The sequence below is a fragment of the Podarcis melisellensis genome, assembly GCF_964234715.1.
Source record: "Podarcis melisellensis genome assembly, chromosome: 12".
NCBI lineage: Eukaryota > Metazoa > Chordata > Lepidosauria > Squamata > Lacertidae > Podarcis > Podarcis melisellensis.
In genome coordinates this window covers 1,074,038-1,099,923 of record NC_138544.1, presented here as the reverse complement: position 1 = coordinate 1,099,923, position 25,886 = coordinate 1,074,038, and the positions used below count along the sequence as shown (strand labels likewise).

The following is a 25,886-nucleotide window of genomic DNA, read 5'->3' as shown; positions in this document are numbered from 1 at the left end:
TTTGCAAATCTTATGTAGTGCAAAGAAAGTAGAAATCTGAAAATTTTTCTGAGATGTTATCTATCTCATTACAATTACAGGATTATTCATCTCCCATTTGGTTATTAACTGGAATACAGCACACTGAGAATGTAATCCCTGTTCTTTTGGGGTGATTTCCTTTGGGAGAGAAGGATGATAGAGGCCATTTTTGCAATCAAAATTTACAAAATATTTAAATAGCGGATGCATTATTATCTAAGTACTGAATATTCCAGCAGTGATTATTTCTAAATATCCACAATGAAGTCAGCATGCTGGACTTGTTCTGTAATTAACTCGCTTTCCTTTGTGGGGCTTTAATGCTTGTAAGCAACACAGAATTCTGATGAGCTCTGTGGTGACTGAAAGCTCCCTCCATCACTTTGGTGACCAGAGGTTTCTCCACCAAAATAGCTTGGCCATCGCCCGCTGGTCTCCAGGTGCCGCAAGACCTCCATCAGCAAGCAGGCTGCTTCTCAGAGTCTCCCCTCCAGCTTGATCTGCTTGGTGGGGAGAAGGCCAGCTAATTTATACTCCAGAAGCACACCGTGGGGCCCTCTTAGTAAGGCTATATTCAGACAGCACACTATTCCATTTCCCCAACATTCCCTTACCTGATACCTTCTGCATTGTATGTGGCCTTTTGTATGACATAAAAGCCACCTGGAAATCTAGCAGACTCTAGTGTAAATTTAGCACTCACTTCTGTGTTAACTGCTTCCAGAAAACATCTGTTTGCAATCCTGTTGACCCGGAAAATCGTGGTATCCCAGCACACTGATATTTCCTGCCAAATTCATGGGTGAATCTTTTTTTTTTAATAATAATAATTTTTTATTCATTTTCCAAACATTTTTATACAATCAACTCATATTAACTCTCACATTCATCAATTTTTGACTTCCCTCAGTTTCTCTGCAAATCTTTCGTTAAAATTTCTATTGTTAACGCATTTCTGAACTTATTATTGCCTTTAACCATTCCTCTTTCTTTCTCCTACTTTCTTTTTTACAATATTTCTTAATTTTTCAAAGAGACTCTTCAAAACCAACAACCGTTGTCTGTGCATCACATATGCTTTTCAGATAATCTGTAAATTCCCCCCAGTCCTCGATAAACTTTTGGTCTTTCTGATATCGAATCTTCCCAGTCAATTTATCCAGTTCCACATATTCAGTCAGTTTCATTCTCCATTCTTCCACAGTTGGAATTTCTTCCTGCTTCCATCTTTGCGCCGGAAGTATTCTTGCAGCTGTTACAGCGTATTGGAAAAATTTACAATCTTTTCTATTAATTTCATTACCTACCAATCCTAGTAAGAAGGCTTCTGGTTTTCTAACAAATGCATATCTCAACATCTTTTTCAATTCCTTATATATCATTTCCCAGAAGCCTTTCACCTTTTTGCATTCCCACCACATATGATAGAAAGTTCCTTCTTTTTCTTTACATTTCCAACACTTGTTACATGTTTTATACATTTTAGCTAATTTAACTGGCGTTATGTACCATCTATATACCATTTTCATTACATTTTCCTTCAACGCGGTACACGCCGTAAATTTCGTCCAATCATCATATTGTATATTATAACCAAAGTCTCTAGCCCAATGTATCATTACTGATTTCACCTCTTCATCTTTTGTATGCCATTCCAACAACATTCTATACATTTTAGACATTTTTTTATACTCATTATTCAATACCTCTATTTGAAATTTTGATTCTCTTCCTTCATATCCACACATTTTACAGTCTTTTTAAACATTTCACTAATCTGGTAGTAGTGCAACCAATCATAAACAAATTCTTTCACCTCTTCATAAGTCTTCATTTCTCATTTCCCCCCTCTCTTACTATCAATTCTCCATAAGTTATCCACCTCCCCCTCATGTTTATCTTTTTCACACTCATCACTTCCAATGGTGAAAGCCAACGGGGGAGTCTTGGTTCCAACAGATTTTTATACCTCTCCCACACATCTATCAATGATCTTCAGAAGATGTGGTTTTCAAAGCCTTTATGAATTTTTTTCTTTTCATACCACAGATATGCATGTCACCCGAATCTATTATCAAATCCTTCTAAATCTAACAACTCTCCATTCACTAATTTAATCCATTCCTTTAACCAACAGAGGCATGATGCTTCATAATATAGTTTCAAGTCTGGCAGGGCGAAGCCACCTCTTTCTCTCGCATCTGTTAATAACTTAAACTGAATCCTTGGCTTCTTGCCCTGCCAGATGTATCTTGAAACTATTTTTTGCCATTCTTTGAAAATTGATGCCCCTTTAATTATCAGAAGTGATTGGAATAGAAATAACATCCTTGGCAGAACACTCATCTTTATCGTAGATATCCTTCCCCAAAAAGATAGCTTCAATCTTCCCCACACCTCCAGATCCCTTTTTATCCCATTCCAAACAGGTACATAATTATTTTGGGGGTTAACCATACTCCTAAATATTTCACTTTGTTCACCACTTCCAGCCCTGTACTTTTTTGCATTTCCTCTATTAATTCTTGGTCCATATTTTTCGCAATAATTTTTGTCTTTCTTTTGTTTAAATAAAAACCTGCAACTTGACCAAATTGTGCTATTTCTTCTAGGATTCTTTTAATACTTCCCACTGGCTCTTCTACCATCATTACAAGATCATCCGCAAATGTTTGGACTTTATACTCATTTTTCCTTACAGACACCCCTTTTATTTCTTCATTTTTTCTTATTACTTACTTATCAAACCTTTATTAGGCATTATGCGAATAAAACCATAAAAGAGAAAATAACATATAAAGGCCTTGAAATATATATAAAAGGGCAGCAGTTGGCTACATACATATATATATATATACATATAGAGTCAATGGTTTTCTTTGTTAACCTGCTCCTTGGAGGACTGCTACCAAAAACTCGGCTACCCCCACCGTTACCCTTTGGTCAACGTCAGATAGGTAGAGTCCCACACATTCACCTTGCTGGGGTTCCAGACCACCCGAGAGAGGGGACAGCACGCGTTGACGGAGCGTACTGTACAATGGGCAATGAAAGAGAATATGCTCTACAGTGTCCGGGACATTCATAGAACATCTGCAGAATCTCTTGTTTCTAGGAATGTTTTGATATCTTCCCCTGACAAATGCTGAGGGAAAAACATTCAAACGGGCCAGCATAAAAGCCCTACGTTGGGCTGGGATTATTAATTTAGTGACGTAATTGGCTCTGCTATCTAAGATATTTAAATCATAGAATATGGGGGAGCAAATTTTGTTTACAGCTGCCATAATATTTTGTCTCTCGACATCCTTTAGTCTAGTTAGGATATTATGGAAAATGTATTGCTCATTAGAATTGTACAGGGGCTCCAGCTCGATGCCTAAAGATTCAATCTTTTTTTCGAGGTGCTGATACCATCTTGATTTATAGGAGTCATTGAGCAAATCAGCGAGCAGACTTGATGGAGGGCAGCGAAAATGGCAGCGTAACCAGTACTTTATTGAGGTGGACCATGCCCAATATTCCATTGTGTGTATGCCTATTTCTGCACACATTGTTTCATATTTGATCATAGCTGGGAGTCCAAGAATACGTCTCAGAAAGCTGGAGTGAATCTTTTTTAAATCACTGTTATATGCTTGGACCCATAGCGGGATTCCATAGAATATCTGGGATTGCACTTTTGTTTGAAATATCTGATTGGCCGCAGGAATAAATTGATTACCTTTCTGATAGTAAAAACGGGCAACTGCTGATGAGGTGCACTTTGCCTGTTTTATGGCATTTGTGCGATGGGTTGCCCACCCTAAATTGCTCTGGAATAAGATTCCCAGATACCTATAGATTTTCACTTGTTGGATTTCTTGCCCTCTTATTTTCTTATTGATTTTAGCAAAACCTTCAGCACCAAGATGAATAATAATGTGATAAAGGGCATCCTTATCTTGTACCCTTTGTTATTTTGATGTTTTCCATTGTATAATTGTTTACTATCAACTTCGCTCTTTGCTCTGTATATATTGCCTTTATTCCATTAAATAATTCCGTACCCACGTCCATATGTTCCAATTTTTTTAACATAAAGTTCCATGATATATTGTCAAAGGCCTTTTCCGCATCCACAAAGATTAACATGGCTTGTTTCTCATTCCTGGCATTCAGATATTCTATTATATTTATTATATTTATTATATTATCTTTCATCTGTCTGCCAGGAAGGAAACCCGCCTGATCCTTATGTATAAGATCTTGCAGTACTTTTTTCATTCTCTTTGCTAATATACTTGCAAAGATTTTGTAGTCAGTGTTCAACAGCGAAATAGGCCTATAATTTTTAACTTGCATTAAGTCCGATTCTTGTTTTGGGATAAGTGTAATAAAGGCTTCTTTCCAAGTTTCCGGTATTTCTCTATTCTTCAAGATATTGTTTACAACTTCTTTCAGTGGTACAAGTAGGGTCCTTATAGTATCTAGCTGTGAATCCATCTGGTCCTTCCCCTTTTTCAATTCATTTATCGCCTCTTTAATTTCTTCAATTTCAATTGGGCCATTCAAGTTATCTTTTTTCTTCGTTGGGATCTTCTGCACTTCTTTTTCTTTTAAGAATCTTTCTATCTTCCTCATATTATTCTTTTCTTTGTTTTTATACAGTTGCCTATAAAAGTCCAGAAATCCTTTTCTAATTTCTTTCGGATCTTCTATTTCCATACCTTCAAAGATGATTTTGTTTACTGTATTCTGCTCTTTTCTTTTCTTTATCTGCCACGCCAGCCATTTTCCTGATTTATTCGCGAATTCAAAATTTCTTTGTTTCATTCTTTTTATATTCCCTTCTACTTCCTTATTTATTATCATTGCAAACTGTGTTTGTAAGGTCTTTATGTTTTGTTTTGTCTTATCTTTTCGTTATTTGGTTTTTTTATCATTTTTGTTCATTTTCCATTATTTGTCTCAATAATTCCTTTTTGTTCTTTTCCCTATTTTTATTTTTCAGGGCATTTTGTTGAATGAAAAAGCCCCTCATCACAGCTTTGCTGGCATCCCAGACCGTACTCATTTTTATTCCCTTATTACAGTTATTTACAAAATATTCCGACAGGTTCTTTTGAACATTTTCTACTACTTTCTGATCATCTAGAAGATAGTTGTTTATTCTCCATCTAAACGTTCTTTCTTCAAAACCTTTTAGTTCAAATTTTATTGCACTATGGTCCGAAATCACTCTTGGTTGAATTTCAATTTTCGAGATTCTTGGAGTTAATTCATTTGAGACCCACACCTGGTCTATTCTTGACATGGATTGGTTTGGTTCTGAATAAAACGTGAATTGTTTCTCCAGTGGGTGTCTAAGTCTCCAAATGTCAATCAAATTTACAATTCTTAGTCATTGAGAAAAAAGTAATTTCCCATCTTTGCTCACCCCTGTTGTTCTCAGTCTGTCCATTTCCATTGACACCACTCCATTCAGGTCTCCCATTATTATAATTTTCTGATCCATATATTTGAACAGTCTTTCTTCTAATTTTTTATAAAATTCTGTCTTGTTTCCATTTGGTGCATAGATCCCGACAATTATTATTTTTTCTCCTTGCCACTTAATTTGAACTGCCATAACTCTGCCTTCTTCATCTTTAAAAATTTGTTGAGCTTCAATTTTTTTTCTGATGTACAAAATTACTCCTCTATTTTTACTCCTATCCAAAGATATAAATTAATTTCCCAGTCTTTTATTAATTAAAATTTTTTATGTCTTCTTGCCACATGAGTTTCTTGTAGACAAATTTTTCTTTTTTAGATGTTGTTTGACTTTGTTTCTTTTTTTATCGTTAATCCCATTAGTATTCCAAGTCCATAACTTTAGCTCCGTTTTCGCCATTTTGAATTCTTTATTACAAATTTTATAATTCGTCTACCTCTTCTTCGTCTTCTTCTTTCTCCCTCTAATTCATCCGGGTCCGCTCCTCCTGCCGCCTCCATTCCTGGCTCCACTTCTCTTGTTTCTTCCTCATCACTTCACAGCTCTTTATATTTTCTTAGAAATTTTCCTATTTCTTCCGGGCTCGTAAGTCTATGTCTTTTACTTTTATAAATAAAAGAGATTCCTTCCGGGTATTCCCATCTGAATTCTATATTATTCTTCCTTAAAATCTGAACTGTTGGTTTATATGGGTCTCTCCGTTTAAGTAACCTGATCGGGATGTCTTTAAAAATGATTATGTAGTTTCCTTCAATGTTCAACCTGTTCTCTCTATTTTTCTGGAGTATCAAATTTCTCATCTCTCTGTCCTTAAAGGTAATCAGGCAGTCCCCCGGAAATTTTCTTGCCTTAGCTGATCTTATCTTCATTCGAAAAGCACTTTGCACCGATCTTGCCACCTCATCTACATTCATCTCCATCCATTGTGCAATCTCTTTTATTAACTTCTCTTTAATATTTTCTCCTTGCACCTCTGGAACCATCCTCAGTCTTAAATTCCCTTCTCTCTGCCTGAGTTCATTCATAGAAATCACATCCCAGACTTCCTCTTGTGTTTTATTAATTTCAGTCATTCCCGTCCTTATTTTTTCTTCCTCCTTCTTCACTTCCCTCATTTCCAATCTTGTCTTTTTCAACCCCTCTTCCAAATTCTGTGTCCTCTTACTCACATCCTTCAATTGCCCTTTCAGTTCATGAACTGTAACATCATTTTTTTTGTCCATTTGGCCCATTCTCTTATCCATTTGCTCTAATTTTGCTTCTATATTTTTTTCACTCTGCTTAATATTGGAATTGATCTCTGCAAGCATTTTCAAAATCTCTCCTTTAAAGTCCGCTTATTATTTTGATCCTCTCCTCTCTACCGGTGTTCCTCCCTCCCCCCCTTTCTTTTGTGTATGAGACATTGTAATTAATTTCCGAACACCTGATATGATATACAGTCAAAGACAATCAGTATATATACGGTCAATAATAATCAGTATTCAATCTTAATATAAATCATTAAATCACTTCTTTTCAAAAAAAAGGCGTAAAAAAATTTTTTTTACCCTTCCCAATTGTCATACTCTTAAACCTAAATATTACTCTATTTATGTATATCAGTTTTTCCAAAATAGTTTTCACAAATATATACTTATAGGGGGGAACACCAATAAATTTTTAAAATTCACACTTTTGAAAGATCAGTCTCCCACTGCATAAAAGAAACTAACTTCCTTTCTTCTTTCTTCTTGCCACCACTTAGGCTATATCCATACCGTCTTCTTGTTTGAGGAAATGCCCTCCGAATAATGCTGCTGTACTGCCTAAATTTTTGTAATCCAATGGTTATATATTGTATTCCCAAAATTATAATCCAATTATGTGACCAAAGTTATTAAAAATGCTGATAGGTATTCCAATAATATCCAGAAATGTCCAAGGGGCACCAAGTGTATCCAGAGGTAGGAAATAAAAAATAAGTATCTAAGGGAGTCTGACCACCAATAATTATAAAGGCTGCCAGCCTTCTTATTTTGTAGTGATATTAAAAACAATAATATTTTTAAGTTCAGATATAAAAACAGAGGGAGAAGAGAAGAATAATCTTGGGGTGAATCTTGGGGGAACGGAAGTGCACATGTGTTGGGTGGCATTACTTTTGTGTCGCACCACCCACACTGGTGTGAATATCACTCTAAAAGCCACAGTTCCATAACACAACAGGGAATGTAGTGTAAAAGGAACATTAGAAAGAGCAGCAGAAGTGTCAGCATTATAACCAGGAAAACTAACACAAAATCCCATACCCTACAACGTTCCTCAAATGAAAATAGGGACATTTCTCACTCCTCTCAAGCTGACCCTCCTTGACCCCCCCTTTTTACTGTCCCCCGCCAGGCCCTTCCTGTCCAAAGAAGGGCAAGTGCCGCCCGCCCCCCCCCCGCACCACTGGGACAGAGCACACACGCCCTCCACCGCCCCGAGAAAACCCCTTAATCCTGATTTTATTTTATTCTTTGGTAGATTTACAAAAAGAAAAGCACACCCCCAAAAATAAATTTTAGAAAGGGGCAAGATTAGATGTGGATGCACAAAGCATTTTGTAAAAAAAACACCTTTCCTCCCACTGAGGGTGGCCTGGCCCTCTGCCTGCCCCTCCGGGACTGGGCTTCAGTGGTGGCAGCCTCCTCTCCTCCTCCTCCTCCCTTGCTCTCCAGCAACCTCTATGAGCTGCAGCAGAGGCCATGGAGAGGCCATGGGGTGCCCCCTTGCAGCTGCCACTGCCACGCCCGTTGCTCAGAACAGGCCCCAGCTAATCCGCCTCCTGAGCTTGGCAATGGCGGCGCTGGAGGGAGAAATAGGGACATTCTGGGGTCAAATCAGAAGCTGGAGTGGCTTTTGTAATTCTGGGACTGTTCCTGGAAAATCGGGACACTTGGAGGGTATGTGATTCCCTACATCTTAATGCATCATATAAATGGATGCCACTTAAAGGCTGGCAAATGAGTCCCCCTTCCTGCCTTGTGCTTCAGGTCACAAGTTATTCCTCAGCAGCATAAATATTTCCACAACTCACAATGAGTGACCATTGTTATAAACAACAAACTAGGTCTCAGCATGATGCATGTCTAAGTGAAAAATCCCTTTGCTTAAAAAATGGAAATTAACTCTTCTGTAAGTCAATGGAGCAGCTCACATGTTAAAAAGCAACTGATGGAATGGCTATAACTTAAATCCTAGATATAACAACTTAAAAAGCAGTGGGGATTTAATGAATTTACCCTGTGAAAAAGACGTGGCATGCAGAGGGACCCTTTCAGTGCAGTGACCCCTCCTAAATTTATGCCACTACGGTAGCACAGCAGAAAAATATAAGAAGTGGATAGTAATAATTTGTGTATTTTTAAGTAGATTTATCGTGCTCGTTTGCGAGTGAGTGAGAACAGCAATTTTCCAGCAACCAAAAATAAAAACAACAGTCCACTATAGATATCCACTGTTTTCAAACAACACTTTAACTGTTTTAAAAGCACAGTAATTAAGTTTCTAATTACCCTCTTAATCACAGATGTTAGGCAGCCATTCTAATAAGATACCATCCTAAAACGTGTTACTTATTTTCTTAATTGCTTTAATTGCATCTCCTTTTTAAAAGAAATGCATGTTCTCTTCATCACTTGAAAAGGACTAAGTAAACAGTGGTGACCAAGTGAACGTTTAACGTCATGAAATTCCCTGCAGCCATGAAACACCAACTCCTGATGTGGAGCCTTCCTGGCTGTCTTCTAATGACACTTGGCTGCAGTTAGTTTTCCAGGTTTTCAGGGCCCAGAAATGCATCCTTCTGGATATGTTCACAGGGTTTTGAATCTGTGCTGCGTTTGAGCTGAAGAGCTTTCCCTGCCCTTTGGAAAAGAGACAGAGAGTTTGTTTTGGTGCTCTTTCTTTTTTCTTTCTCCATTAGTTTCTTAGTGCAACGGGCCCAGCAGAACCGTAGAAAGTTCCCCTCTGAGCAAACCCATCCCAATATAGCACTGCTATCCAAGGCCCCTGTTGAGGCTGGAACAGGCAGAGCAGAGTAATGGATGGAGCCAAGGCCGAATCCGACAGGTCGCCAATAGAGGCAGCATTTCACTAGCTTTTCAACCCCCAGGGCTGGTTACCTGAAACAACGTAACTGGACCAATTACGTTAGCAAGTTATGGCTAGCAAGTTGCAACCATACCTGTGCCAAAGGGTGAGGGTGCCATCTCTTGAAAGACACCATTCTAGTCCTTAGGTAAGGTCCCCATGGTAGAGCTCCCAGGGGCAGAAGTGTTGCAACTGATCAGGTGTTTGGCAGTGCCTGCAAAGCCCCTTTCATCCATGCCTAGCTTTACCTGCTGCTGCTGCACATTTGACATCAGACAGGGCAGGTGGGCATGGCTTGGCTGAGACAGCCTTGCAGCCGAAAGAGGAGGTTCCCCATCTCTGCTGTGCAAGATCCTGGCTGGATGGCGCTGGGCGGGCAGTCACTGTCAGGTGTAGGGTGGGGAGGAGGAGGGCACAGAGCTGCCTGCCAGTGGGGAGCTGCCCAAGAGGAAGGACATGTTCAAGTTACGTGAGCAGAATTCCCTGATCTGGACCTTGTGCAGAGTATGAATCAACAAGCTTTCGGCACCAAGAAAGGAGTTACAAAGTTTTACTGCAAAGTGTCTTTAAACTTGTTTTGAAAATGTTGTAAATACAAATCAACACATTGCTCATAAACAACTAGCAATGTAGTTTAGTTTTCTTTACGTTCTTACTTGTTGATATCATCTCTCTCTAGTCTCAGAGACAGATTCCGAGAAGCAAGTTGCTTCCTCATTGCGTCAGCAGCTTCTGAGAGAGAGCCACATCCCAGGAATGAGGGGGGGACATGGGGGGGAGACCCTACCCTCCAGTTGCAGCTTTAGTGGCAAAAGCACATTCTTGCACTTGCTGCATTCTCTGCAAAAAATACATTCTGCAAATGCAAACTTCCACTAAGTCTCATACGCAATGCACACAATTTTATGCACACCAGGCTTAACATTTTTTACAGGATGTTTAGAGGACGGGGGAAGGAGGCAGACCTGCCCCAGCCACCAAGGAGAGAGATTCCCTGGCACTGGAAAAGGGCATCAACCAGCCAGAAGGGATGTCTTTGGTCTAATCATGCTTTTAATTAGTTTCCTGAGATTTGAGATTTAATACAATGTTCTACTATCATTGTTGTTCTTGCATTTCCATGAAACCTGTTTTGTGGTGGAATTGTGGTACCAACATTTATAAATAGTATTTATGAGATATTAATTTGTATGAACAAAAACTGAGAAGCAAATGGATAACTCCTCCAAAGGAAGCAGTAATTCCTATATTAGTTTGAAGTACGGTGTAAGTTTAGCTTCAACTCTGCTTTTGCATTTGGTCAATCTGCTGTCATTCTGGTTCCCTGGCCCCCTCATGGGCTCAAGGTGAAGAGGAAGAATTCCTGAAAATGTAGTTTTGCTGTTTGTTAAAGAAATCACAAGACAAAAAGCAGAGAAGAGGAGAATACACAGACTGCTATCTGATTGCAAATATAGCTTAGCAGCTCAGGGTTAGTGCAAGCCCTGTTTGGGTGTTGAAATCCTCCATGTGAAGATGGAGATGCTCTGTCGCTTGTCCCGCTGCCTTCCATGTGCCTGAGGGTTGCATGACTGGCTCAAAGACTTGCTACCCCGGTAGGCTCCCCACATGATTCAGAACAGTTCTTCCCAACCGGTTTGGTATGCTGGTCCACCAATCCAAATTTACTTGTAAAGTGACCCATTGTTTCATTGTCACGTGAATTTTGGACTGTAGGCTTTCAATAGCCATTGGTTTTGTTCAGGTATCTTATAACCGTGACTTGATGTAGCCAAGCAAAAATTTACTTAACACAGGGAATTAATGAGGAATTTGATGAAACATTTATAGTACTTATAAAGTTTCTCATATTTTTAATGGGAATGGAAGAACATTAACCATCTGATTGCAGGGCACTGCTTCATAGGCTATAAAGATATATTCTAATAACACAGTTACACAAGCGGATATAACAAACTTTGGCTATTTTTAATAGTTCGATTCACAATAAAGTCAATTTTGGCAAGTCTCAGAGGGATGGCAGAATTGAGCCTTTTGACATTTGGTTATAAGTGTCCCCACAGCATTACGATAGGCCAAAAGGTTGCAAGAGGCATTCATCATACCAGTTAATGATTAAAAACCACAATTATTTTGGGTTTCCTTCAGACCCACTTGCAATTAGCAACCCACATCTTGCGAAACACTGATTGAGAACCCTGTATAATTAGGGCCCTGCACTGTGCAGGCAGCTGACATGCATAGAGAAGGGTCCCTACCACAAACAGGAGCCCTCTAACACACAGAGGGCAGAAGGGATGTGCATGGTGACATGATGGAGTTGGGGCACCCTTCCCCACTCTCCCCCCTATTGCATGTGGAGCTTGTGTCTTGTAGCAACGTAGGAAAAGGCTAATAAGATCATTGCATTGGTTTCATTGTTATTTTGGAACAACTATTTTCTTAGAATGATAATTTCACCATACAGTGCTCTCTGGGACAAAAAAATCACTCTTCAATGGATAGCTTGTGATATTCTCTTCTTTTGTGGCCTCTCAGGAGAAAAGATGCTGGCCTCCTATCTTACAAAGACCACCTGCCTGTCAGTCAAGTAATGGTTGGAGATATCGACCGGCCTGGCTCAGAAGCCAAGTTGACTGTGGGGCCCCTGAGATGTCACGGAGACCGTAAGTTTTCTATTACATGCATTATCTAAAAGGTTTCCTTGCTTAGTACAATTACGCAAAGGTAAATTGCCCTACCAAGACAGTTTGGGCAAATCTCTCTCTGTTTAAACTTGCATCTCAGAACATCCATAAATATATTTTGAGAAGTAATTCCTCTATTTGCCTCTAACAAAGTCTGTCACACAGGGAATGAGGGCAGTGCAGGAGAGAGGTAGCACCACCCACCTGCCTCCCTTAGAGGCAAGAGTGGGTTGCAAAGAAGAGTTTCAGGTCTTGTGGTGTCTGGAAGTTCAAAGACATTGCAAGCGCTTTGGGAAGAGAATTCTGTAATGGCCACAGTTTCCTAGCTATTGCAAGATTTGGGCCAATGAGCCTTGGAGCCTATATAAGGCCTCCCCCCACACACACACACTCCTTGCCTGGCCTTGGGGCTTCTTGGATACATGCTTTTTCATGGTGCTCATTCAAAGCTATCTATGGAATACTGCAAAAACGCATACAGAAAAATGACTCTATAACCAGGCTTGGTTTTGCATCCTAAGTGCAGATGTTCATCTTCCTTGCAGGGTAAATGAGGCAACTTGGGCTACCCTGCTAAGTTTATGACGATATAAACTGCAATACAAACAGCAGCAAAGCAGCGTTCAACATCTGTGATAGCACAGAACTCTGCCGTTAATGCCATTAGCATTACTATTTATATTGCAATAAACTAACTTTATAGAGGTATAAATAGCAGCATTATGGCTAAATGCATCACTGGGAGCTTGGCTTATGGATGTATAAAGTTTGACATTATTGCTGGTGAGGATCATCCATGTTAAGAAAGGTGGGTGCTGGGCTGCAAACCAAAACTGCTTTTTTGCTGTATGTTTGAGCTTGAAGGTTGAAGAAGGAGCTGCAGACATTTCAGCACCAGCTTTTTCAGTTCAGATTTTCCAGTTCAGATTTGGAGAATTCACCGTTAAAGATTCATTTCAATCCATGATCTCTTAATTCATGAAAAACGAAATCCCTACCCTGAGAAGCCATTAAGTCGGGGTGGATAACCTGATTTCAGCCCAAGGACTGAAATGGACAACATTATGAGGTCCATTTGCCAAGGTGGGTATAGCAATCTCTGTACAGCGCTATACCCCAATGTCTGCTGAGTGGTGCATAAGATTCCTGGGGTCATGGCCCTCAACCACAGTCTGTGACTCTTCGGGGAGGAATGACGGAGTCTGCAGCATCTTTGAAATGTGGTTTATTAACACTTATGTACAACCTGAGTGCAGAGTTTACAGCTTTCTCATCTCAGGAGCTGCCGCCCCTGCCCCACCCCCAGCACTGCATTCAGAGCCATCCGGCCTGCCCTCTCTTCCTCTGCAGCAGCCCATGGAATTCTGCCCCACTCCTTCCCAGCAAACTTTTACATTTCAGATAATTGTTCCTGTGACATCTTGCTCCCCCCCGGTCACCATGGCAACCTGCCCACTCTCCTGTCTCTGTCCACTCCTCAGAGCTGGGTGGGGAGGCAGGTGGAGCAAGGGCATTTATTTTTCTTTGCCAATGGTCCTTGATGCTCAGTACCTGGCTCCCCAGTGCTCCTTAACTTAGCTGCACTTAGCTAGTCTGGCCAGGCTGGTTTGCATAAGCTAACCCATGAATTCCTTGCCTGGCACAGTTCCACAGCTTGTATTTTCCATTATATCCCAAATGTTATCTAACTACTACCATTTATTAGTTTCTAATATTCACCAACAGTCTCTGGTACCCTAGATCTAGGACAGTCCGTTGCAGTCTATTCACACAAAAGCCAGAGATTTCTGCATGCTGCTGCTGCTGCTGCTGCTGCTGTTATTGTTTACAGACCCTTCACCCTAAGGTCCCTAGATGTGGAACAGCATTAAAACACAATGCATGCTTCATCAACATTTGTCTTGCAAGCAAGAGGCATTATTGCAGTTGTTCAAGGATGCTTTGCATCCATACAGAAGAACCTGGGGTGGAGTGTGGAACAGGGCCAGTTAGAGATGTGGGTGGGAAGAGGGGTGTGACCTGGGGGGAATTCTGAGTGCCAGACTGAGAGGTCTGGAGGGCTGCATTTGGCTTCTAGGTCTGGAGTTCCTCATCTTTGCATTAAGTGCTTGGTGGTATCCCATAAACCAGGCTTTGTGTAATACAAAGATTCAGAACTGAGGTTACCTCTTAGCTGTGCAGAGGAAGGAGTACAATCCCTGGGCTGTCGTTTGGGTCCTCCAGCTGAGACCCACAGAGCAATGCTGATCCCAAGAAGTGTGTGCTTGCTAAGCTGCAGAGCTTGTCCATGCTGTCTTTGAAGAGCCCAATGAGCATTTCAAGGCTTGTGTTTCTTCTAATAACCTTTATAATTCGGGTAATAGTAATCGTTACATGTCAGTCCCACTAACTTCTGGATGTGGTAAAACAAGTCTAAAGTACCGTAGTTTTGCTTGGGAATGCCATGACATTGAGTGTAACTGTATATTTCCCCCTCCAGTCAGTGTCCAGAGCCAAACCTGAAATGTGTGCCTTGGAAAATTATAGTTCCACCTTATCCATCTGTTCCTTTCCTATAAAAGCTGCAGCCTTGATATTTGTCATTACTCTTCTTCATAGTGTGTTTGGTACGCAAATATTATTTGTCAAAAGGGATTTTGCAGAGAAGAAATGCTATCTAGAATTGACAATTAACAATGTTTATTTTAAAATAGAATTCAGATGGTTTGGTTCTTCATCTTTGGATTTACAAATAATTATCTTCCACTTTGACTTTGAAATCATCTGCAGTATGCTTTCAGTTAACAGAAACCCCTTATTGCTGAGGATTTTTAAAGACTGCATTCCTAAACCCATCTACCTGGGAGTAAGTCCCCTTGATTTAAGTGAGGTTTAATTCTGCTTAGACATTGCTTAGAGTTTTAGAATTAATGGAGATATTCGGCCAGGTCGCAGGATTTAAATTGAATAAACAGAAAACAAAGGTGCTGGAAAAAAAATCTAACAAAAGAGGAGAAAGATAGGTTTCAAAGTGAAACTGGGTTGGAAATAGAAAAAAAGGTTAAGTACCTGGGGGTAAATCTGACATCAAAAAATGTGAATTTATTTAAAGACAACTATGAAAAATGTTGGACAGAAGTTAAGAAAGATCTAGACATATGGTCTAGGCTGAAACTTTCCTTGTTAGGCCGAATTGCTGTTATCAAGATGAATGTATTGCCAAGAATGTTGTTTTTATTTCAGACGTTGCAGATTCTAGACAAAATGGACTGTTTCAAGAGGTGGCAGAAAGACATATCTAAATTTGTCTGGCAGGGCAAAAAGCCCAGAATAAAATTTAAGATCTTAACTGATGCAAAAGATAGAGGGGGCTTTGCCCTGCCAGACTTAAGACTTTATTATGAATCAGCAGCTTTTTGCTGGTTGAAGCAATGGCTTCTTCTTAAAGACACAGACATTCTTGATCTGGAAGGATATGTCAATAGTTTTGGTTGGCATGCATATCTGTGGTATGACAAGGTAAAGGTGTATAAAAGTTTTAAGAACCATATTGTCAGGAAAGCATTGTACAATGTTTGGAATAGATATAAGGATTTATTGGAAAGTAAAACCCCTAGGTGGTTGTCACCAATGGAAGCGAAAGCAGTGAAAAAAATTAACATGGACTCTAATTGGCCTAAGTATTGTGAAATTTTAGAATATGATGGCGAAAGACTGAAGCTACAAAGTTTTGAGAAGCTAAAGCATAAAGTTCGAGACTGGTTACACTACCGTCAGATAAATGAGATGTTTAAGCAGGACAGGAAACTTGGTTTTCAGAAGGAGAGGTCAAAGTTAGAAACAGAATTGTTAGAATCCAATACTAAAAACTTATCTAAAATGTATAATTTGCTGCTGAAATGGAATACACAGGATGAAACAGTGAAATCAGCTATGATTAAATGGGCACAGGATATTGGTCATGACATTATGTTTGACGACTGGGAACAGTTATGGACCACCGGTGTTAAATTTACGGCATGTAATGCCCTGAAAGAGAATATAATGAAAATGATCTATAGGTGGTACATGACCCCAGTCAAACTTGCAAAGATCTACCATCTGCCCAATAACAAATGTTGGAAATGCAATGAGGCTGAAGGTACCTTTTACCATCTTTGGTGGACCTGCCCAAAGATTAAGGCCTACTGGGAAATGATCTATAATGAAATTAAGAAAGTCCTTAAGTGGACATTTGTAAAGAAACCAGAGGCTTTTCTCTTGGGCATGGTCGGCCAATTGGTATCAAAGAAGGATAAGACATTCTTTATGTATGCAACCACAGCAGCAAGAATCCTGTTGGCAAAGTATTGGAAGATGCAAGAATTACCTACTCTGGAAGAATGGCAATTGAAGGTGATGGAATATATGGGACTGGCAGAGATGACCGGCAGAATCCGTGACCAGAGGAAAGAGACAGTGGAAGAGGACTGGGGGAAATTTAAAACATATCTAAAAAATTACTGTAAAATTGTGGACTGATAAGATGTTAAGGGGTAGGAAACAAAGAATTACAGCTGTAAATCTTAAACTTTAAGAAAATTCAAAAGGGACTTAACTAAAGACTGATTGATGAGTTGCTCGAAAAAATGGTAAAACAAGGATGTGGCGAAGGGAAGGCATGGGGAAGTCAATTTTTGTTGTCTGTTTTTGATGTTTGTGTTTGTCTTGTATTGTCATTAACATGTGTAAAAACTAATAAAAATATTTTAAAAAAAAGAAGATGAAAAAAAAATAGACATTTACAGGTTTGTACTGTTCGTTTCTCAAAACGGGACAATGTTCATTTGTTTGATGTTTATTCATTTTATGTGGCAAAGATCCTCTGGCTTTTTGCCTGAGGTTTATTTTGTTTTTTAGAAATGTTATCAAGCATTCTACAGCTACTTTCTCAACTAGCTTTCCAGGAATATTTTTCACTTACAGTATTGCAATAGGGCATTCAGTTTATTTTTTTGTTTAACAAAATTTGTATACCCCTTGATTGTAGTAAAACTGCTCAAGCTTTTCAGGAACTGTTGTTGACCATTTATTGCTGCAGGCAATATGTATTCAATATGCAGTGTAGTTAAAGATTTCAGACAATAGCAAGATACTGATCTAGAAAACATAAATATGATGTTGCAGAATCAAATTATTCTGACAACTGAGGAGTTCATAAGTGCCATGGAAGAACCCACTTGCAATACAAATGTCAGATATGTTAGGATATCACATACCATTGGAACCCTAAATATTTCTACTTGGTTATCTAAAAAGTTATTCTGGAAAATAATAAGAAATAGTGTTTAACCTTATAACTGCTGCTCAGGTTATAATAGCTAAAAATTGGGGAGCAGCATAACTCCTGCTATAGCTGAATGGATTGAGAAAATTTGGTTCATATTAGCTATGATTAAGCTAATTTATTAGAAAAGAATACATATAATCCAGCCAAACAGGTTTGTGGAAAAACTGGTATTTTTTGTAATGTTTTGGGATATTAAGTTCAATGAAAATGTTCAACCTTATGCTGCTTTCAACCTGATTTAATAGTATTTCTTTCATGTACTTTATTTTTGGTTTACTTTGTTTATTAAGAAAATATATTTTAAAATAAAAAATAAGAATTTTATTTGTGACTGAGTATGTGTACATATTCAATAAATGTTCACCTTAAAAAAAAAACACCACTCTGGGTGCCCTCCCTAATGAAATGTGCTGGGCATGGCTATGCTGCCATTATTTACTATCCTCAACTTGCTGCTAGAGTGGTTCAGAAGCATGTATCAATATTACTGATACAACTCCTTTTGATTTTCTTTTTAGATTATTTCCTTTTCTTTCAAAGATCTTGCTTCTATTTTTGAAGGAATGATCCTCCAACCTAACTCCCCAGCTCACATTCCTGAGGGCTTGGAACATGCCTTTCCCCTTGAGACTTTGCCTGTTTCCACTGCAAATCCATGTACCCAGGCTGCAACATAAGAATGTGACCATTCTCTTGAATTTACTTTGTTAACAAAACCATGAAAACGACTGTGTTAGGGTGATCGTCTGTGGAGATGCTGGAAGCCATGAACATAACTACTGCAAATTTCATGTCAGACAGAACAACATCCCTGTTGTTTCTTTTGTGAAACTTTTCTTTTTTCTGTAGTCGCATACAATAAGACAGATGGGGAAGGTTTTGATCAGTGCTATTTATTTATTTATTTATTTATTTATTTATTTATTTATTTATTGAAAAACAGGTGCCGGAACTCACCATGAAGTTGTTACAGTTGTTACTGCTGGGCGACTTGGGGCAGCCCTGAACAGTTGCAGAGCTGTCTCCCCAGCTGGTTTGGGGGTCACCCCTGGTTCTGGTGCAGGTCAGCTCAAGGTGCCCCCACCCCCCTCATTCTCTCTGATTCAGGCAGATGACTAGGGCAGTTCGAAAGGGCAAACGCGCATGTGTACAATGGGAGAGGCCTGGCTGGAAAGCCTAAAGCCCACCACCGCTACGTGGGAGAGGGATTGGAGAGAAGGAAACATGAATTGGCCCTGCCCTGTAGATTGACCAGTCGTGGCTGGGAGCAGCTAGGAGCCAAGTGAAGTCATTGTTCTTATAAAAAGTGTGGACTTGCACACACGGCCAGTTTCCGTTTTCACTTGAAATGTTCATTTGGGGCATCTCAGAAGTATGTAAAGGCAAGACCAGTGCTTTTTTCTGGGGGGAACGCATACCCTAAACATTTTGTGAATCTAAGTTTGGCCTCATTGCAGGGCAGTATTTGAATATGATTAGGAAAATGAGAGTACCTCTAAACATTTTTAAAGAAAAGCACTGGGCAAGATGCAGGTGGGAGAGTGCTGGCTTGCAATGGCACTCAACTGAGAGGGAATGGAAGTGCGTTCCTGCATGCTCTGGCTGAAAAAGGCATTGGTTTTGATGATGGACAGGATGGTGTCTGAACATTTGAGCACAGAAAAGGAACATTATTTTAAGACATGATTTCTCCTTCCTGAGTCCTGTTTGTGTTAGAAGAGTAAGAACTGAAGAAGCAGGTGGTTTTTCACATCTGAAATTTATGTTCTTCATTTCACCTAGTTTCTGTGAGTTTTAGTCATCCAGTGAATCTCTTTCCTCTCTCAGCCTTGGCTCAGTGCACTGTGTTGCTGTTTTTTAAACTTCCATTAAGTTTCATTGCTGAGATAGGAAAGAGCTGTTGCGCTTACTGTAATAGTGTGACCACTCAGGGGTTCACAAAGTCCAGCACTATTCTGGATTAAATATAGAACCATCAAAGGAGGGGAAATGGTCTTGAAATGTTGGGAATTCAGGAATTAATAAAAACCCTGTCCTTGCATTGATCTCATGTTCTCTAGAGAAATATACCATGAGCTGCTATTCATTGATTTTTATTGTATTTTATGCTTGACTCTTATGTCATTTCAGATTATATTCCTTGTCTTTCTGAATTTTCCTTCTATATACTTTTCTATTTCATTGTTTGATGCTATTAAAGGATTTTAGAGGAGTAATAAGTTAATACAGGGCTATGAATTGGCAAGTGTGATTTCCTGTAACTGGTGTCAGAAGTAAGCAAAATTCCCTCACTTTAAATCTGAAGCACAATGAATACCAGCAAGACTATTTATGTTTCTAAGTACAAGTGTACAACCACAAGATGCTGTGTGGTTGATACCCCACCCCAGCATTTACCTCTATTGCTTTACTAGAGTAAAAAAACCCATCCCATTCCACATTGATGTAAACAGGCTCTGTGATTATATAGACTGGTCTCCTTTCCTCTGAGTTTTGTATCACACAGCCACCACACTTTAAACAACTCAATACAAAGCAGGGATTATGCTTTGCATACAGTAACCTCATCCAGCCCACATTTCACCAGTTTCTCCAAAATAATATAATAGGGGACTTTGTCAAAAGCCTTACTAAATCTAAATACAGTGGTGCCCCGCAAGACGAATGCCTCGCTAAACGAAAAACCCGCAAGACGAAAGGGTTTTCCGATTTTTAGCGGCTTCGCAAGACGAATTTCCCTATGGGCTTGCTTCGCAAGACGAAAGACCATAGGGAAATCTTCGGGGACAGCGGGGAAGCGCAGCGCGCCTTCTTCTCTGTTCCCGGACCTGTCCTAAGGCTTGCGGTGGGAGGTCCGGGAACAGAGGACAAGGCGCGAAGGGCTTCTCCTCTGTTCCCGGGGCTTGCGGTGGGAGGAGGGTTTTCCTCCCCACCGCCAGCCTTCAGAACAGCCTTCTGAATGTTGGCGGTGGGGAGGAAAGCCCTCCTCCCACCACAAGCCTTCAGGACAGGTCCGGGAACAGAGGAGAAGGTGCGCAGCGCTTCTCCTCTGTTCCCGGGGCTTGCGGTGGGAGGAGGGTTTTTCCTCCCCACCGCCAACATTCAGAACAGCATTCTGAATGTTGGCGGTGGGGAGGAAAGCCTTCCTCCTACCGCAAGCCTTCAGGACAGGTCCGGGAACAGAGGGGAAGGTGCGCAGTGCTTCTCCTCTGTTCCCGGGGCTTGCGGTGGAAGGAGGGTTTTTCCTCCCCACCGCCAACATTCAGAACAGCATTCTGAATGTTGGCGGTGGGGAGGAAAGCCCTCCTCCTACCGCAAGCCTTCAGGACATGTCCTGCAGGGCTCCCCAAGCGGCGAATGTCTGCCCCACGCGAGGGGCGCTCTGCTTAAGAGCACCCCTCGCGCGGGGCAGCAGGCTGCTATCCGCAGCTTGGAGAGCCCTCTGGACCTCTTCTGAAGGCCGGCGGGGGGCAAAGTCTTTGCTCCCCACTGCCTGCCTTCCCGGGGGCTTTTAAATCGCCCCGGGATAGCGGAGAATTCCTCCGCTGTCCCGGGGCGATTTTAAAATGCTGGCGGGCGGCAGCGCTGCCGCCCGCCAGCATTTTAAGATCGCCCCGTATAGCGGAGAAGTCCTCCACTGTCCCGGGGTTTTTAAAATGCTGGTGGGCGGCAGCGAAGGCTTCGCTGCCGCCCGCCAGCATTTTAAAATCGCCCCAGGACAGCGGAGAAGTCTCCGCTGTCCCGGGAAGGCAGGCGGGGGGGAGCAAAGACTTTCGCCCCCCGCCGGCCTTCAGAAGAGGTCGGGGGACAGACTGTCCCCGGACCTGGTCTGAAGGCGGTTTCCATAGGAACGCATTGATTGATTTTCAATGCATTCCTATGGGAAACCGTGCTTCGCAAGACGAAAAATTCGCAAGACGAAAAGACTTGCGGAACGAATTAATTTCGTCTTGTGAGGCACCACTGTACACTACATCCACAGCATCCCCCCAATCCACCAAAAAAAGATATAAGATCCCTCTGACATGACTAGTTTTTGAGAAAGCCATGCTGGGTCTTAGTAATAAAAGTATCCTTTTCAAAATGTTCCCTTACTACTTCTGTTCCTATCTTGGGCTGCAGCTCCCTCCTTGCATCCTTTATGCTGTTATCACCAGGTTGGGCATCACTTTCCTTTTGATGAAGACAGAGGCAGAGTAGGTGTTGAGCAGTTCCACCTTCTCTCTGTCACCCAACAGCATTTCACCATCTTCTCCATTCAGTGAACCTGCTAGTTGCCTGTTCTTCCTCTTACTTCAGGCATAGCCAAAGAAACATTTTAAAATTATTTTGAACCTCTCTTGCAAGACTGAATTCATTCTGAGCTTGGTCCAGCTCATCTTCTCCTCGCAACTGTTTTGCTACTCATGTATACTCCTCCTTTGTTATTTCCCCTTTTTTCCATTTCTTATACAGTGGAACCTCAGGTTACCATCCTCCTTATGAACACTTTGGGTAACAAGCTCCGCTAACCCAGAAGTAGATGCTCCTGGCAGCAAACTTTGCCCCGGGATGCGAGCGGAAGTCACATGGTGGAAGCAGGAGGCCCCATTAGCGAAAGCGCGCCTCAGGTTAAGAACGGTTTCGGGTTAAGAATGGACCTCCAGAACAAATTAAGTTCGTAACCGGAGGTACCACTATTCACACCTTTCTTATATCTCATCTCATCTATAAGCTCCTTATGCAGCCACATTTTCTTTCTTGTTGGAATTGTCTGCCTTTGTGTCTTCAATATTTCACCTTTAAGAAACTCCCACTCATCTTGGACACCCAACTACACTCAGCTTTCCCTTGCCTGTGTAATAAAACCCAAAAGGACATGTTAACTTCCTCCCATTTCATCAATCAGTTTTTCCCTGTTGGTGAGGACCAGGTACAAGACAGATGACTCCCTTGCTACTGCTTCCAACTTCTGGGAAATGAAATTGTCTTACCCACCAAAGCAGGAGAAAACAAGCTTGTTCCCTCTTCCATGTGACAGACCTTAAGATATTTGAAGATGGCTCTCATATCTCCTCTCAGTCTGCTCTTTTCCAGGCTAAACATATCCAGCTCCTTCAACCATTCCTCATAAGGCTTGGTTTCCAGAAGACAGGACTATATGAATCGAAACATAAAATTAGCATCTATTCACAGGAGGAGATCATTTGAGATAAAACTATACAGGCCTAATGAGGTTAAAAAGTACCACTCAAGTCTAATGACGACATAGTTTCATGGTGCTGCTCAGATCTTCTGCTACTTTCTCCATACTATCCTACCTGCAGCTAAAAAGGAAACCCTGTAGGAGTATGAACACTTTAACCTCTGCTTCAGCATCAGGCTCAAATATCTGTTGCAGAACAGAAAAACAAGGGGACAGCAGAACAAGGCATGTGCAGTGGTCTCGACCTGTCCTCCACCGCAAGGACAATACTTCTCAGTTCATTTCAGTATCAAGCTGCTTTTCTTAGAGTCTCAGGAGAAAAAGAGTGACCTACCAGGTCATCCTACTAGAACTTTCGAAATAAATCCAATTCTATCACAGTTCTCTAATGTCTAATTAAAATGGCTTTATTTTCCTTGCATAAGCCAATCTTCTTACCATTCACCTCCTACTCTTTATTATAAAATTCGTTGTAATTAAGTTCCACTTTTAGTACCAGTGGAGGTAGAAACCGCTGGGAGGAACTGAGCAATGAAATGGGAGTAGCATACTGTCTTATGGGAAGATTTTCTTGCTCCCTTCTTTTCTGCCCAAGATTGATTCAGCATCATCCATGCTAATTGTGTCTGTCTATGTTTTCTCATTTCCACAGAATCCAGAGTTACTTCCAGGGAACCTCCTGGGGAACAAAATCTAGTGGTGTGCCTAGGGCAAAGTGGGCACAGCAGGCTAAAGTGCAACCACACCCCTGTGCCCTTCATTCAGTGGGCAGGCAAGAAACACCAAAGACACATTCCAATAATCTATCACTCACCTTTTCCTACCAAATAGTAGGAATTCACAATTCAGTTCAAAATTAAAAGGGATAGTGTCCTCACAGATACTCAAAATGTGTGTCCTGCAGCAACTTTCTTCTCTGATCTGTGGGCTGCTCCTGCTGCATACGTTGGAAATATGCACGGAGGGGAATCCTCTGAATAGTCTTTGGGTCTCTCTTGAATCGGCCCTAAAGCATCCCAGTTGTTGTTGTTGCTTTCTCAAAACAAAACAAACTGCAGATCATGGGGGAAACTACAGGCAGAAATAGGAAGAATACTTCCAATTCCAGTTTTCATAACCAATTTGGTTGAATGAAAGGAATCAAACAGATTTCTAGCAGGTGTTTAAATCAAACCCACTAATTACTTTAAGAATAATTTCAGTCCATTTAAAGAGGAAAGTATTCATGCTCGTAGTGCTCTTTCTGATTGTTATGAGGTAGGCAAAAGCTTCCCAGATTTACTAGAGAAACTGGCATACATTGGATCTCAGCCAATGCAGGGTACGTAACAGCTGTGGTGCACATAGATTTCTACTGCATTATGGATTAGGTATTGATGAATAAGACTGAACTGGCAACCTAATAATGAAAATCTGTATATTTCCTAGTGGCTTGAACAATCTAGCTCTCTAGCATCTGTTCATGGCCACTGGTTCCATCACCTCCTGGCAAATAGAAGGGGAAGAAATGGAGGCAGTGAGCGATTTTACTTTCTTGGGCTCCATGATCACTGCAGATGGTGACAGCAGCCACAAAAGTAAAAGACGCCTGCTTCTTGGGAGAAAAGCAATGACAAACCTAGACAGCATCTTAAAAAGCAGAGACATCACCTTGCCGACAAAGGTCCGTATAGTTAAAGCCATGGTTTTCCCAGTAGTGATGTATGGAAGTGAGAGCTGGACCATAAAGAAGGCCGAAGAATTGATGCTTTTGAATTATGGTGCAGAAGGAGACTCGAGTCCCATGAACTGCAAGAAGATCAAACCTTTCCATTCTGAAGGAAATCAGCCCTGAGTGCTCACTAGAAGGACAGATCGTGAAGCTGAGGCTCCAATGCTTTGGCCACCTCATGAGAAGAGAAGACTCCCTGGAAAAGACCCTGATGTTGTGAAAGATGGAGGGCACAAGGAGAAGGGGATGACAGAGGACGAGATGGTTGGACAGTGTTCTCAAAGCTACAAACATGAGTTTGACCAAACTGTGGGAGGCAGTGACTTCCGGGTTGGCGCCTCCGGCAATGGCAGAGCTCCTCCAATCGGGAGGAACTTGCTCCGTGGAAAGCAGAGTCTGACTGCCACGGCGAAGGCGGAGACCCACTGAAATCACAAGCGGGAGAAGCTTGTGAACCTGGGATTCGGCTGGCACCTTTTGCGCCTCCCCTACTCGCGGGGAAACCCTGTTTTGGGGATCCGGAGTGACGTGGGGTGAGTGGTGCGGTGCTTCGAATTGACTGCTTTTTTCACAGAGTGAAGCCGCATTGCTGTTGCCGGAGAGCGCTGACTTTTTCCTGTGGACAATTGGACTTTAAACAACTACCTGTGAGTAGAACGGAAAATTGGATCTTTAAATACCTTTATTTGGCACCGAAGCGGGAAGGTCTTAAACAGGAAGTCCACCTTCCTCTTTTGTAAATAGATTGAAGCAAAGACGTTACAAGCTAAAGTCTTTGAAAGCTTTTGGCAAAGGATTAAATTTCCATCGGTTAAAATTACAAAAAACCCCTTGGGAGCAGGAGAAGGGGGGGGAATTTGGACTTAGCGAGCCTGCAGGAGAGAGTGAAAAATCAAATTACCACTGCTCTGAACCTGGAAATGGGCTGCCAGAAAGAGTTCATTAACTGCGAACAGAACATAATTGACAGCTAGCTAAATAAGAGAAATATACTGTTTCCATTGTCCTCTTCTGCGTTTAAAAAGGAGGAAAAGTAACTGAAAATTGAAACTATTTTTTATGGTCTGAGTTGTGTTTGAAAGGATTGATACAAGTGGAGACTGTTTCCCTCTAGAGGGAGCTTTTGAAACTGTTACAGGAGTGTAACTGGGGAATCGCCAGCTGGAAGATAAGGAATTGTGAGAACCAGGGATTGACCTTGGACCATTTAAAAATGTTGACAGGAGAAGCCATAGTGACTGTATTATGTAAGATAAGCTACTCGCTGGAACAGCTTCATAAGAAGACGGATGACTGACTACTAAAATTGACAACTTGGGACAAAAAGCGATTAATTTGGGACAAAAAGTGAGCACCAACACAGAAATTATTCAGGACCTGGT

General features: G+C 41.1%; 1 protein-coding gene across 2 annotated transcripts in view; it reads left to right on the top strand.

The window, feature by feature from the left end:
* CNTNAP2 (contactin associated protein 2) overlaps positions 1-25,886 on the top strand; it is a 1,023,642-nt gene that overhangs the window by 852,704 nt on the left and 145,052 nt on the right. For both annotated transcript variants that reach the window (XM_081931012.1, XM_081931011.1), the window contains one exon: positions 12,152-12,279. In XM_081931012.1, coding sequence (XP_081787138.1) covers positions 12,152-12,279 — 128 coding nt within the window. The remainder of the gene's footprint in view (positions 1-12,151; positions 12,280-25,886) is intronic.